Raw genomic sequence first — 14,509 nt, 5'->3', positions numbered from 1 at the left:
GGGAGGAAATAAGAGAGACAATCACCCACCTAAAGACAGCAAAGTCCCCAGGAATGGATGGTATAGCAGCCGAACTCTATAAAGAGTACGGCGAAGTCCTGATCCCCAAACTACTAGAGATCGCAGTGGAGGCCAAGGAACGCAGTATGCTCCCAGATTTCATGCGGGAAGCACTGATCGTGATGATCTCCAAGCCTGGGAGGGACCCCCTACTCCCCGGCTCATATAGGCCCATTTCTATGCTGAATGTCGATCTTAAAATTATCAGCCAGGTGTTGGCGTCTAGGCTCCTCCCCCATCTTCGGCAGCTGTTCCATGATGACCAGTCTGGGTTTATACCGGGCAGAAATACGTTGCGGAATATTCGCCGCCTGGCGCACAATATGCAATCCTTGGAGGGACGGGCCCAACAGAGCACCTTGGTGTTCCTCGATATCGAACAGGCGTTCGATTCGATCAGATGGGATTATCTATGGCAGGTACTACTTAAAATGGGCCTAGGGGAGGGGTTTGTAAATTGGATCAAATTACTATATGCTCGTCCGATGGCGAGGGTCCGTACTGGACATTACGTGTCAGACAATTCCTATAGCAAGGGGGACGCGACAGGGTTGCCCGCTCTCCCCCTTGCTATTTGCCCTAGCAATGGAACCGTTGGCATGTCATCTGCGCAAGATACTTGTAGGACAGGGCATATGTGTGGGGGGTTTGGAGCATATGGTGTCAATGTACGCCGATGACGCGTTAATATACCTGAATAGACCGACCCAGTCATTGCCGACATTGATAACGGCGCTGGCCCAATTTGCTGATGCCTCCGGGTTCTACATTAACAGAACAAAGTCACTGCTCTACGCGATTGGAACAGAGAGCGACTGGGGGGGGGGTGAACAACGCCCGGAGATGGGGCTTCCGGGGGAGGAGAACACGGTCCGATACCTAGGGATTCGGATCGGTAGGACTGAGGCAGAGTTTTATCAGCACAAATGGGGAGGATAATCCGGGGGCTGCAGGGTAGTATTACATTTTGGAACACACTTAGCCTCTCCCTGATGGGAAAGATTGCATTAATAAAGATGGTGGTCCTACCCTGATGTCTCTACACCATGCAAGGCTCCTTCTTTGAAATTCCGCACCGGGTATTCAGGGAACTCGATACACTGCTGGTCCAATTATTATAGAACGGAAAGCGATGCAGGATTAGTTTAGAAGTCATGAAACGCAGTTGGGGTAGAGGGAGTTTGGAGATCCCAGACTTGGAACTTTATTATTTTACATCGCAATTGCAACATGCCATTGCCTGGTTGGACGCGGATCCATCCTGGGAGAGGTCCCTGCTGGCAGGTACGTACGGGGACCGCAGATAGGGCCGTTGTTATGGTGGGTCGGGGGGCTCAAGGTGGACAGTCCTCCTTTGGTGCGGCTTGGGGCTGCAATTTGGCATCGAGTGGTCCGTAGAATAATCCAGGAACAACCTTTCGACCCGGAGGCGGATTTCTGGCTGATGCCGCCCTTTGCTCAAATTGACCAGGTGATGTCAACAGAGGCTTGGAAGGCGGGGGGATGCCTGATGTTGTCTGACCTCTACCCGGACGGTAAATTTATCACTTACCAGGAGGCGGTGACCACCTTTGAGTTGGGGGCAGGGCAGTTTTTGCAATATGAAAAATAGCGGCAACGGCGCGACAATTATGGCCCACCTTTCCGGAAGCCCCGGGGCACACCTACACCCTGGTCACTTTGATTGCTATGGCGGGAGGGCGAAGGTGTGTTACTCACCTCTATAGGGCGTTGAGGGATGATAAAAAAATTACGGCCCCCTAAAAATAGAAGAAAAATGGCAGCAGGTGTGTCCACAGGAGGTCATGGCGCGCGACTGGGAAAAGATATACGGGAGTGTAAGGAAGGAGTCGGTGAGAAATCGCTTTAAGCAAATCCCGTACAATATAATACATATGACATACCTCTCACCCAGGAGGCTGCACGCCATTGATGGCTCCAGAGACCCACACTGCCCCAGATGTCGCTATGATCAGGCAGATTTTGTACATATGGTATGGACGTGAACATCATGTGCAGACTAAACCTCAGAGCACAGCAAAGAACTTGCAAGGTAGGCAGTTCTCATGTGAAAAGGGGCACAAACAAAGTCTTGTGAAAATATATGCTTGCAGTGTCGTGCGCAAAAGCAGCCTCATGGCAGCGAAGCGCATGCTAACTTAGCAAATGCCGACAATGGACCTATAAGCCTTACTACACCCCCTGCTTGAAAGGACTTTGCTGTGCTGTGTCCTGAAGTAACTTATTCCCAAGGGCCCGAGGTGAGCTGGCTCCCAGTTGCGAAAACTCAGGAACACAAAAGTTTCCAGGAGGGTCTCAGTGGCGCTGTTTGCAGCATGCTTGTTGCAGCCTGAGACCCTTGTAAGCAGTGCCCTGTGATCGTGGGCACATGGAGTCCAAGCGAGAATCAGCGACGCTGTGTGCCTGTGCTTTTTGCAGCCTGAACCTTTGTTGCGGATTGTCCAGTTATTGTGTACACAGGAATCCAAGTGAGTCTCTACGACGCTGTGTGTGTGTGCTTTGTGCAGCGGGAGACCTTCGTGAGGATTATCTTGTATCGTGCACCCGGGATCCAAGTGAGTCTCCACGACACTGTGTGCGCGTGCTTTGTGCAGCGGGAGACGTTCGTGAGGATTATCTTGTATCGGGCACCCGGGATCCAAGTGAGTCTCCACGACGCTGTGTGTGTGCGCTTTGTGCAGCGGGAGACCTTCGTGAGGATTATCTTGTATCGTGCACCCGGGATCCAAGTGAGTCTCCACGACGCTGTGTGCGCGTGCTTTGTGCAGCGGGAGACGTTCGTGAGGACTGCCTTGTTATCTTGCACCTGGAGTTAAAGTGAGTCTCAGTGAGGCTGCGTGCGTGTCCATCGTGCAGGATGAGACCTTCGTGTGGAGTGCCCGGTGATCGCGCACCCGAAGCTCAAGGAAGTCTCAGCTACGCTGTGTGTGTGTGCCCTGTGGCAGCCTGAAATCTTCGTAGCAGTAGCGGCCCAGACCGGCAGCCCCGGAGCAGCTGAGCCGCTGGCCCGAGCCCGCCGTTGCCAAGTCCCAAAGTTTGCATCGGAGGCCCAAGTCGCTGGAAGAGGAGAGGAGAGTGCGTTCGTGCCCCCGAGGTGACGTGTGTCGACTCCTGGGGCGGGGCGCTGGCTCGGAGGGAGACGCTCTTGGCCTCTTTCTCATTTCAGCAGCGCGAGCCTCTGCTTAGGCTCGTATCGCGGCCTGTATTGCCAAGTGAGTGGCAGTACAGGAGCCGGAGTGCAAAGCTGCACTTTTGTGTTATACCATACCTGTGTGGGGGGCAACTGTTGTCAGAGGCTACCTGCGAATCAGCACGAGTGGTGGAGAGACCGCCTGAGGCACCGTGATCGGTGCCGAAGTGTATTACGGATTACTCTATTTCTGCATAACAGTGTACATGATTGTCGTATTACACATAGCATCATTTCTGCATAACAAACTACCTGATTAGAGTATTACGCATTGCATTATTCCTGCATAACGAACTACCCGATTAGTGTATGACGCATGGCATTATTTCTGCATAACGACGTACCTGGTGATTGTATTACGCATTGCATTATTTTTACATTGCAAAGTACCTGATTGTTGTGTTACGCATTGCATTATTTGTACATTACAAAAGTGCCTGATTCTAGCATTACAATCTGCATAACATGGTGTTAGGATTACAGTAGACTGTTTAGAAGGGTTCATTAATATCGCCAGAGCTTACAAGTGTTGGCCGGCCTAACAACCGTCCAGAAGGAATATTACAAATACGCATATGTTGGATTTATATTGTGTGGTCTTATTGTATATCTTTTTACATAAAGTTTATACTCGTTTTTATAAAACTCGTGTGGAGTCTATTTGTAGTATCATCATTGGGTTGCTGTGAGCGTGGTTGCAAATACTTGACAAATTTGCCTTGAAGATAAGCCTGGCTGCTCGTGCCAAGCTACAAAGGGGGTGAGGTGACCTTCCTTTGCCCGACGTGGAACCGCGGGTCCCTATTTGGCCTAAGGTACCTACCTCAGCCAACCAGGGATCCCGGGTCTAAACTTTTGGTGGTAGCAGTGTGGGATTTGAATGTGTGTTAGCAAATTCACTCACAGTGATTGGTGTACACCACAAGTTAGCGCAGACCACGACGCAACCACATATTGTGTTCTTGATTTGCTGGTTTCATTTTTGAGCAACCTTTAAGCCACACAACATGTCACAGAGGAGTCAAGGATCCAGTGAGGCTGCAGAATTAGAGTTCGACATTGAGGCATTGCTTACCTACAAAGTTCATCAATTGAGGCAATTCTGCAGGGCTTTGGGATGTCCCATGAAAAGTAGCGCCAAGAAGGAGGAACTGCAAATGGCCTTGAGGGCCAGGTGGGAAGCCAAAGGGACTCAGGAGGCGGGTGATGTTGAGGTGGATGAGGATGACCCTGGGAATGGGTTTGGTCCACAGGATTTGCCAGTGGAGTGACCAGCTTCAGGGGCTGGTAGTAGCCATTCAGGGAGAAATGTTTTACCAGAGAAGCTGGAGGAAAACCAAAGGGTCAGAGAGCACGAGTTGGAGGTTTTAAAAATTAAGGGCCATTTGTAGGTAGCATACAAGTTACCACTTCTTAAATACCGAACTTTACCGATTCGGTATTTAAGAAGTGGTAACTCGTATGTAGGTAATCATTCGGTAAATATTACCGAATCGGAGAAATTCGGTAAATACCGAATCGGTATTTACCGATTCGGTAATGAGGCATACATTCCCATTGATTGAATCAATGGGAAGGTATGCCTCATTACCGAATTGGTAAATACCGATTCGGTAATGGGGGGAGCACATTCAAGGTTGGCAGGGTGTCACATTGACACCCTGTTGCACCCCTGATTCCTGCATGTGTGCACATGTGGCGCACATACATGCCCTAAGGGCATGTATGTCTGCCACATGGCACTGTTAGTCCAGCAAAATATTGCTTTTTGCAATGAATTCGGTATTTAGCACCAACATATATTTGGTGCTAAATACCGAATTATTTTCCCTACACATCACTCATTTGAGTGTCACCTACATCTCATTTCAGGATTCGGTTTTTACCGAATCGGTAAAATTACCGATTCAGTAATTTTACCGATTCGGTAAATTACCGAATCCTGAAATGTTCCCCCTACATAGCAAAAGCCTAAATACCGGTCGGTAACGGTATATTTACCGAAAATCGGCCGTTACCGACCGGTATTAGGCTACCTACATATGGCCCTAAAACTCAAGCAGAGGAGAAGAAGCTGCTCATTGAAAGTGAAAAGCGAGCATAGGAGAGCAGGAAAGCTCTCGCCCTGGAAGAGAAAAAGATTCTCTTAGCTCATGAGTTAAACATGAGGAAACTGGACATTAAGGTTAAACAGGCAGAGTCCAGTTTGAACAGGCAGAGTCCAGTTTGAATGGTGGCAGCGTACAGCCAGTGCCAAGTGTGGATGAGTAAAAGCGTGCGCTGGATGACTGGGTGTTGGTGAGCATGGCAAATGATTTGAAGGGGGTGCTCAACCTTACCCCTAGGGAGCCTAGGCTCCATAATTGTTTTCCATGATTGCGCCAACCAGTGTTAGGGTGCAAGCTCTTTGATTACCGGAGCTGGCACAAGAGCCGGACCCCTGGTCATGGGTCCAAGGGCCTGAAAGAGCCCTAGAGAGGGAAGAGAGGTGAAGTAGAACCGTTAGGTCCCAGAGTAGTGGGGGGGGGGGGGGGGATGCAGGCTAGCGCCCTGTCTCAGAAGAGAGGGAGGGAGTGTGAGCAATGTCCACAGGGGTTCACCACCCCAACCCAGAGACTGGAGGGATCCTTACAGGAGCATCCGGTGGGAGGCCTACCGCCTACTTGCCAGCTGTGCGAGGAAGAACACCTAGCATCAGGAGGGCGTGGGGCGTCTGTCACTAGCACTCCAGCGGTCCTGAAGTTTGTGGGTGGCATTCCTAAATGGCAGGTACAGAAATCTAAATGGAAGGTTAAAGGAGGATGGTGTCCCCCTGTGGGAAAACCCATGGGACCGTGTCCATCCAGTAGGGCTGGGTCCCCTAGGAGTGACCAGGGTACACCCACATGTAACCTGGAGGACAGGATAACTGGGAACAGTGTCCTGACTGATGGGTCTTTCAGGGATACCACTCTAGGTGAGGGTTGGCAAGGGATCAGCACCCCTAGAGAGGCCCCAACTATCTGGAAGCAACCATGGAGCGGCATAGTTCGCCCAGGGAGTAGTGACCAAGAGAATCCCCTGGGGTCAGGAAGACATAGAACCGCAGGGTGTCCCTGTGGTAGCGGGCTTGCGTCCGTGTTCTATCGCCCTAAGCAGGGAAGTCCATCAAGGTAGTCGATTGGACTACCCTGACTTTTGGCTGGGAGGGGGTTGTGTAGGACTTGGCCCTTTTTGGCTAAAGTTCCCTAAACGTTTTGCTTTCTCCCTAGACTTGTTTCTGACATGGTTTTGCCAACTTAGATGCTTTGGACACTTTGCCAATGCTAAACAGCATCAAAGTGCAAGTGCTCCCTGTATAAAGTGTAATGGTGATTGGTTGTCCATGATTGGTATGTTTGCCTTACTAGTAAAGCCCCTAGTAAAGTGCACTATGTGTGCCATGGTTGGTAATGCAAATGCTACTAGTGGGCCTGCAGCACTAATTGTGCCACCCAAACAAGTAGCCTTAAAAAGGGAACTCAGGCCTGCCATTGCAGTGCCTGCGCGCAGTTTGTTAAGCTGCCATGTTGTTCTGACAAGTGCACCCACTTGCCAGACCTTACCCGTCCCTTTTTAAGCACATCATACACCCCTATGGTAGGTCCAGGGTACCCCCTGGGCAGGGTGCAGTGCATGTGAAAGGTAGGATATTTACTAAGGTGTGTACTATGTCCTGACAGTGAAATAATCTCCATTTCGTTTTTCACTGCAGAAGGGCCATCTTGCCCATAGAATAGAATGGGAAGGCTGTGTAATATGTTTTCCAGCCTATCGTCCTAAAGGCTTAAGATGGAGAGGTGAAGTTTAGTATGCCTGAACTCGCAATGCAATAACATCTTTTTATGAAGATGGTTTTTGCATTGTGTGTTTATAAGCCACTGTTTTAGAAGTGGCTGGGTTTTTGTGCTCTTAACATTTCTGTGTGTCTCTGCCTGGTTGTGAATTGACTGTCTGGATTTGAAAGCAATAGCATCTGAGGAACGTCTTGACCCAGGGGAGGAGGTGACACAGCAACAGGCTGACCTGCATCTGGAGTGTAGGAGGAGGAGTAGCCCCTAGAGGTGAAGAGGCCTGGGTTGCTGCTATAAAACAACTGTTCCATCTCCTGCTGAGTGATTGAGAATCCAGACCCCCACTAATGAAAGGAAGAAAGTGTCACTGGCAGGAAGGCACCCAGAACTGGTTTGAACAGGGGTCAGTGCCCCCTGGAACACAAAGACTTCAAAGCCATTGAGGCCCTTGAACTTTGGAGAATGGCTTGATCAAGATTGGAGCTACTTTGTGATCAACAGGAACCTTTGCCAAGGAAGAAACAACTGAATAGACTGAAGGATAGGACTGACCCTTGCTGTGTGTTCTGGGGCTGGCCTGCAGTATGCTGTGTTTACCAAGGAAAGGCTAAAGGGAATATTCTGTGTGCTGTGTCCCCCTGCTTGAAAGGACTTTGCTGTGCTGTGTCCTGAAGTAACTTATCCCCAAGGGCCAGAGGTGAGCTGGCTCCCTGTTGCAGAAACTCAGGAACACAAAAGTTTCCAGGAGAGTCTCAGCAGCGCTGTGTGCCCGTGCTTGTTTCAGCCTGAGACACTCGTAAGCAGTGCCCTGTGATCGAGGGCACCTGGAGTCCAAGCGAGGATCAGTGACGGTGTGTGCGTGTGCTTTTTGCAGCCTGAACCTTTGGTGAGAATTGTCCAGTTATTGTGTGCACTGAATCCAAGTAAGTCTCCATGACGCTGTGTGCGTGTGCTCTTTGCAGCACGAGACCTTCGTGAGGACTGCCTTGTATCGTGCACCAGGGTTAGAAGCGAGTCTCCACAACGCTCTGTGTGTGTGCTTTGTGCAGCGGGAGACCTTCGTGAGGATTGCCTTGTTATCGCGCACCCATTAAAGTGAGTCTCAGTGAGGCTGCGTGTGTGTCCATCGTGCAGCCTGAGACCATCCAACATGGAGAGGCTGTCGGAAAATGACTTTGGAGACCCCTAGTAGGATCCCCTTACCTCCAGCCCTCCACTAAGGGGCCTGCAGGGAAGCTATGGTGCTTCTCTAAACATCACTGCACCGTGTGGCAGGCATCCGTGTTGCCTGCCACATGGTGCAGGAATGTTCACAAACATCCATTTTACAATGGCAGCTTGTGATGCAGGCCTTTTCCGCCTGCCCCACAAGCTCCCATTGTAAACTGGATGTTTCCGACCGCCCACCGGGCAGTCGCATTCTAATTTTGCAGTGAGAATCGCCAGCCTATGGTCGGGCGGTTCCAATCTGCAACAGTGTCAGTTGGACACAAGTACGCCCGACATCGTAATAAGGCCCATAGTGATCTGCTGACCTTTTCAGGCCACCATGCCTGTGATGACTGTGATTCCCAGAAGGTCGTAATTTGTTACCTACCTCATTAATATTCATGAGGTAGGTCAAATTGCAACTCGCTAGGAATTAATATTTTGTAAAGCAATCTATTAAAACATAAGTTGGTTTGCAAAAACGCACACTGGTCACTAAAATACCAGTCACAAATTAAGACCAACGCTACGTACATATGGCTCTTAGTTCTCAGAGCTACAGAGCCCATGGCCGGTATACCACAGGTCACTAATGACCAGTGGAACACTTGCAGTTACAAAATTAACAGTGAAAAAAGAAGGGCAGCCCCAAAATTGCACATTATTCATAGAAATAATAACCCATAACAATTGCTAAACATTATGCAATAGAAATACTGAGGGGCTTGCAACATTCAAGATGGAAAATACAAGGACAACTAAAACCCTCCTAAATGTAATCACATTATGGGCATTTGCACAGTACAAGATGAATCGATTGGATGATAGGAGCTATGGGACAATACACTCATACTACTGCCCGGTGAAAAAAGTAAGACTCTACTTCTTGTTGAAAAAAAGACAGATCAACACACTTTCTGAATAAAGAAACAAGGTGGTGCTTCTTACTAGAATTGCCATCACAACAATGCCAATTACTGTCGCACTCTGGCCCAAACACAAAATGCATCCCTTTGAAGACCACTTACCTTGGCCCTTTCTGACCAATGGAAGGAGGTCACAGTGACATCTATGCGAGTGACCAACATCCGCATTCGGCATTCATATTCATTTAGCAGGGTCCAACTGATCCGTGCGAGCTCCTCCTGCACATGACAGAGGAAAGAAAACAAGGTGGTAAAGGACAATAAAGCCAAGAAAGGTACAAGAACCGTAACAGTTTCCTGCTAGAGACTTTTTACCACTGCCTTTGAGGAATCAGTACCATTTCCAAGGTTTGCGACTGAAAGTGAAGTTGCAAACCATTGGAACATACCATTCCAAACCGCAATTAGGAGGGAATGATCCTTTCATGCCCCTTCTTAATTGTGTTTCTGAATGAGTTGTTAAACCCATTTTGTGAGTCGGAAATACTTTTCAAAATTTTGTACTCCTCATTGCTACAGTTTGATGGAGCAGGAAAATCTAGTCAGAATGGCTTTTTGGTATATCGCCTGTCTTGTCAATTTCATGAAACAAATAGAACATTTTGCCCAGTACTGCTAACAGAAGGGAAAGAGTTCTTAAAGTCAACGAAAGAGACAGGAAGACATACGATTGTAGAGGCTGTTAAACTATGTAACCAGAGTTCAACAGATAAGGACATCAGCGGAATGGTTGAATTTATGTCTGTTGTGGAAAAGCAAAAACAAAGCCATTCTGTAAATTCAACTAAACCACTTTATAAGCTAGTTCCTTGGGATGCTTTTAAGAGCATACTGTTTTGTAATAAAACATTTTTTTAATAAAAAGCCCTAATCCCGTACCATAATTTAGGTTTTTTAGTAATACTATTGTAACTTACTGAGTGATCAAATGTATAAACAAATGTACTGCATACAATTATTTTTTATCTAAACAAATTATTTCACTTAGTTACACAGTGACGTATAATTCGAATCTTACGTTTAGAGCACGAATGGAGTATTATGTACGCATAAAAAAAGTATTGAGAAAAGTTGAGATCTTGGAGGAACCACACTGTTGACTTTGGATAAGAATTAACTAGGTGCCACTAGCTGAACGGTCTTTCGGTAATTAACTATGAAAGACTGGTAATCATGCAGACCAGATCATAACTCCACTGGCACTGTGAAAGTCAGGAAGGCCACACATTTCAATGCTATACCAAGGTTAAACCACAGCCACAAGGGTATCGCCCCTTTGCCGGAATTCTCTAGTATGTCATCACAAATGACAGAAAAGTACGTTCTGCACCAAGTAATTTTCCAAAAAGAAACTGGAAAAGGTCCTACAATTCATGACCCACACAACTCTGCCACCAAGAAACTACTACCCTTTCCGAGCCTTTGGAAGAAGTTGGTAACCCAGTAGTGATCTGTAAGTGGTATAATCAAAAGGGCAGCAAGGATTAATCCAAAACCAGGCAAACTAAAGACATTTTGAGTGACAGTAGCATTTGTCCTACGTAAAGAGAGAAGCTGATGATCACGGTGACCCCCAGAGAGAAACTCTCAGGACAAATATGAAAATAAACTGAGAGGAGCTTAGCTTTGGGGTGTCTTTAGTTTTGATTAGTTTCTAATTAACAGAAGAGATCCCATGAAAATTCTAGTATAAATGGAGAGCAGTATAGTGGTGAACAGATTCCTTGTGTTGCGCAGACAATGTATTCTCCATGTAGTGAATTTTACAGGCAAGTCTGGCTGTGCTATATGTTTAGTGCTTATTTGCATTCATTATATGTGACCTATATTCTAAATGTGTTTCTTGTTGTTTGGCTTATACTTTCAGTTTTTAAGTTCTAATATTCAGAATGGAATGCTGTGTATTGGTATTCTGTATATTCTTCAATGCTATAGGATCTAAGCTATACAACAATCCTCGAAAATATTCCATTAATCAATGCTTGCAGCATGAAAGTGCAGTGATTACGTTTTCTAGATCTCCCTGGATATTTAGATGGCACTCCTTGAGGTGACCAAGGACCATTTCTGGATCTCTGTTGTGAATTAATGATCTCTGTTGTGCATATTGACAAGACCGCTGTTGCCATGCTGCCACTTGCCACACCTCGCACGCACGTGAGTCAGCTGACGCAACGCGAAACGCTGGCAGGAGGAGAAACCGCAGGACTGCGGGACACAGTAGAAAACGCTGGAGAAACTGTGGGAAGCCTAAGGGCAGCCCAGAATCGCGGGAGCCGCGGCACCGCCGCCATTGGAACACAGAAGAACGCGTTTGAAGGAGGGGGGGGGGGGGGTATGAGTATCGCCCTCCAGACGCCGGCCCTCAGCTGGGAAGAAGGCCGGGAGATAGTGAGTGACAGCAAGGGGCAGGAGATTTGTGGTGACCCCAGGTTCCACCCCCTTGGGATCCAGGCATTGGGCATTTGGTATTGCCCATTTGGCTACAAGCATCCCACCGCCCTGGCCATACGCTAGATTCCTGTTAGACCTGGCATCATTGGCGTGGGTCTCCTTTCCCCTCTCCTCTTCCTATTTTTATGTTGGCTGGATTTAGATGCTCTGGGCGCCGTGCCACTGCTAATCAGTGCCACAGCGCGAATGCTCCCTGTATATAAATGACTGTATGACTTAGGATAACCATAATGCCTAGATCTGTGCAGCATATCCACTAGTGAGTTACACACCATTTCACTGTCGCTATTGGAACACGATCCGTTCTCATGGGCCAGGGTGGGCCGATTGAGGATTACTTTCTATCATCCTATCTGGCCCCAGGAACCTGATAGGAACTTCGAGTTTGATATGTTTGTGCTCAGGACATTGAGAGGCACCTTTTAGTGAGGACCGTTTATATATCCCATGTTTATAAATGCCTCTTCTGAAAATGCGGTAGTTTCTTGCCTAAACTTTACTGTAGGCTTTGCGAGTATGTGTATTGGCCGTCTGGTTTTGGAGCAGTTGGGTCAGACCTGGCTGGAGAGAGAGATCGGTATTCAGAGCCTGGGGAGGGGTGACTCTTTGATCCGAGCAGGGCCGTGCCTGGCAAGGTGTATGATGGCTCCACCTCCCACTGGGCATCTGATAGCAGACCCCTCATTCTGAAAGGGCAGGATGTCACCTCGTAAACCAAGAGCTCCCTGACCCCACCGAACTGGTTCTGACTGGAGTCGGTGATATGCGACCTTAGAGAACAAAGACTTTTTAGGAATAAAATGCTGCGCTGGAACTTTGTCCGGGTGTGTTCCTTCTGGATGTCAAGACGAAACTCTGTTGGAGTGAACAGAGGAAAGGACTTTGAAACTTTCACCAAGCTTGCCGAAGAAACTACCGAGGGCCTGAATTGAGAGCGCCTCCTGCAGAAGTCTCAGGGACATTAGACTTCCCCCCGTCAGCCGTCAGAATTCTGGTGCAAGGAATTCTGCTGGCAGGTGAGCCCTCCGTCGAGTAATCCGGAGCCTCTAGTTCTACTGTGAGGACCGCGGAATGGGCACCTTTGAAACTTTCACTGGATCCGTGTGGGCCGCTTCAGATAAAAGAGAGAGCTGCCGCCGCTGAGTGCCCGCACCCTTGCAAACGCTTGCATCATCATGATTCGTTCTGAGGGCCGCCGCAGCTAAGAGAGAGCTGCTGCCGCTGAGTGCCCGCACCCTTTGCCACTTTGCACCATCGTGATTTGTCCTGTGGGCTGCCGCAGCTAAGAGAGCTGCTGCCGCTGAGTGCACACACCCTTGTCAACTTTTGCATCATCGTGATTTGTCCTGTGGGCCGCCGCAGCTAAGAGAGAGCTGTGGCCGCTGAGTGCCTGCACCTTTATCAACTTTGCATCCTTGGGATTTGTCCTGTGGGCCGCCGCAGCTAAGAGAGAACTGCTGCCGCTGTGTGCCCGCACCTTGTTCACCCTTGTCGAGGATTGTTGCGATCGTCTCGTGGGCCGCCGCAGCTAAGAGAGAGCTTCTGGCGCTGTGAGCCCACCACGGAGCTGCATGACGAGAGTCATCGCCACCCCCAGCCCGGGCCGCCGCAGCTGCGTGCTGCTGCCGCTGAGAGCCCGCCTGTCCCCAAGTGCTGAATCATTGTGGGTGCACGCTACGGACCTCTGCAGCCCGGGCTTGTGGTCACTGGGAGTCCTCCTGTCATCGTCTCCGCTTCTTCAAGAAGCTGCGTGCTGTGTCCGACAGGTATCTGGTGAGCAGCGGGTCGCGTAGGCCCTGGCCTTGAACTTAGTCAGTGTCACGTTCTGGCAAATAAGTAATTGCCTTTTGGAGTCCCTACGGGTTGACGTGAATTGTAGTTATTGAAACGCTTTGAGAATTTCGAGTTAAACAGTTAGATAAAGATATTATTTTTCTATTCCTACCTGAGTTGTGTCCTTTTGTGGTGTTGTTGCTGCCTTATTGTACATGGTCATAAATGCTTCACACACTGCCTCTGAGATAGGCCTAACTGCTCGTGCTACGTTACCACAGGGTTGAGCAGGGGTTGTCAAAGGGGGTAGCCCGTTTGCCCTGACTTAGGAAGAAGGGTCCCTATTTGCACATTGGCGCCCGCCATTGCCAACTGGAGGCCCCCATTTCTAACAGTTTATGTTATAGTGAAAGTATTAAGGAACCTGTGATTGAAGAAAGGCGCTGGTTCTTATGTGGCAGTGTAGAAGCCCTAAATAAGGAATCGTGGTGGCACCGTAACGGCACGGCACAGGTCAAGGTCAATCATCTTGTGGCACAACAGAGGTAAGTGTTCGTGTTTGGTACTTACTGTTTTGGCGCCCCCTGATGCAGCTAATTGAATAGCAGGGTTCCAGCAGTAATAATTTAGTAATAGTGGCTTAAAAAGACTGGGAAGCCGCCTGGAAGGACGGTGGTGGCATAATAAGCATATCCTATGGTGGGTCTAGGCTGACTGATACAGGACTTTGTCGCTCAATAACGAACCCAGAAAGACATTACAAGCACACACTGTCCAGTGATGGCCCAAAGAAAGAATAAAGCTTGTAAAGAGAATATTGAGCATGAATTTGTGTCTAATGAGCCCCCTAAACAAAATAGGGCTGCAAGGGAGAGCATGGAAAGCCCCAGAGAAAGGGTAAAAAAAAAAGTACCTACGAGAGGAGCAAATAAGGAAGCAGCTAAGGGAGCTGCACAGGGAACAAAAGGGGGCACGTTAGCCTCAAAGTCAATAAAGGACTTTGTGGGCAAACACTTTAAAAGGATATGTTCACCAATGAAGCTGTAGAGATTGAACAGCAGAAA

General features: G+C 48.5%; 1 protein-coding gene across 1 annotated transcript in view; it reads right to left on the bottom strand.

Moving 5' to 3' along the window:
* LOC146798035 (protein FAM98A-like) overlaps positions 1–14,509 on the bottom strand; it is a 101,546-nt gene that overhangs the window by 13,070 nt on the left and 73,967 nt on the right. The window contains exon 6 of the mRNA XM_085625269.1: positions 9,321–9,437. Coding sequence (XP_085481395.1) covers positions 9,321–9,437 — 117 coding nt within the window. The remainder of the gene's footprint in view (positions 1–9,320; positions 9,438–14,509) is intronic.

Source organism: Triturus cristatus, chromosome 9 (assembly GCF_964204655.1).
Source record: "Triturus cristatus chromosome 9, aTriCri1.1, whole genome shotgun sequence".
Classification (NCBI taxonomy): Eukaryota; Metazoa; Chordata; class Amphibia; order Caudata; family Salamandridae; genus Triturus; species Triturus cristatus.
Note: the sequence above shows the minus strand (reverse complement) of the source record. Positions and strands in the feature narration are given on the sequence as shown.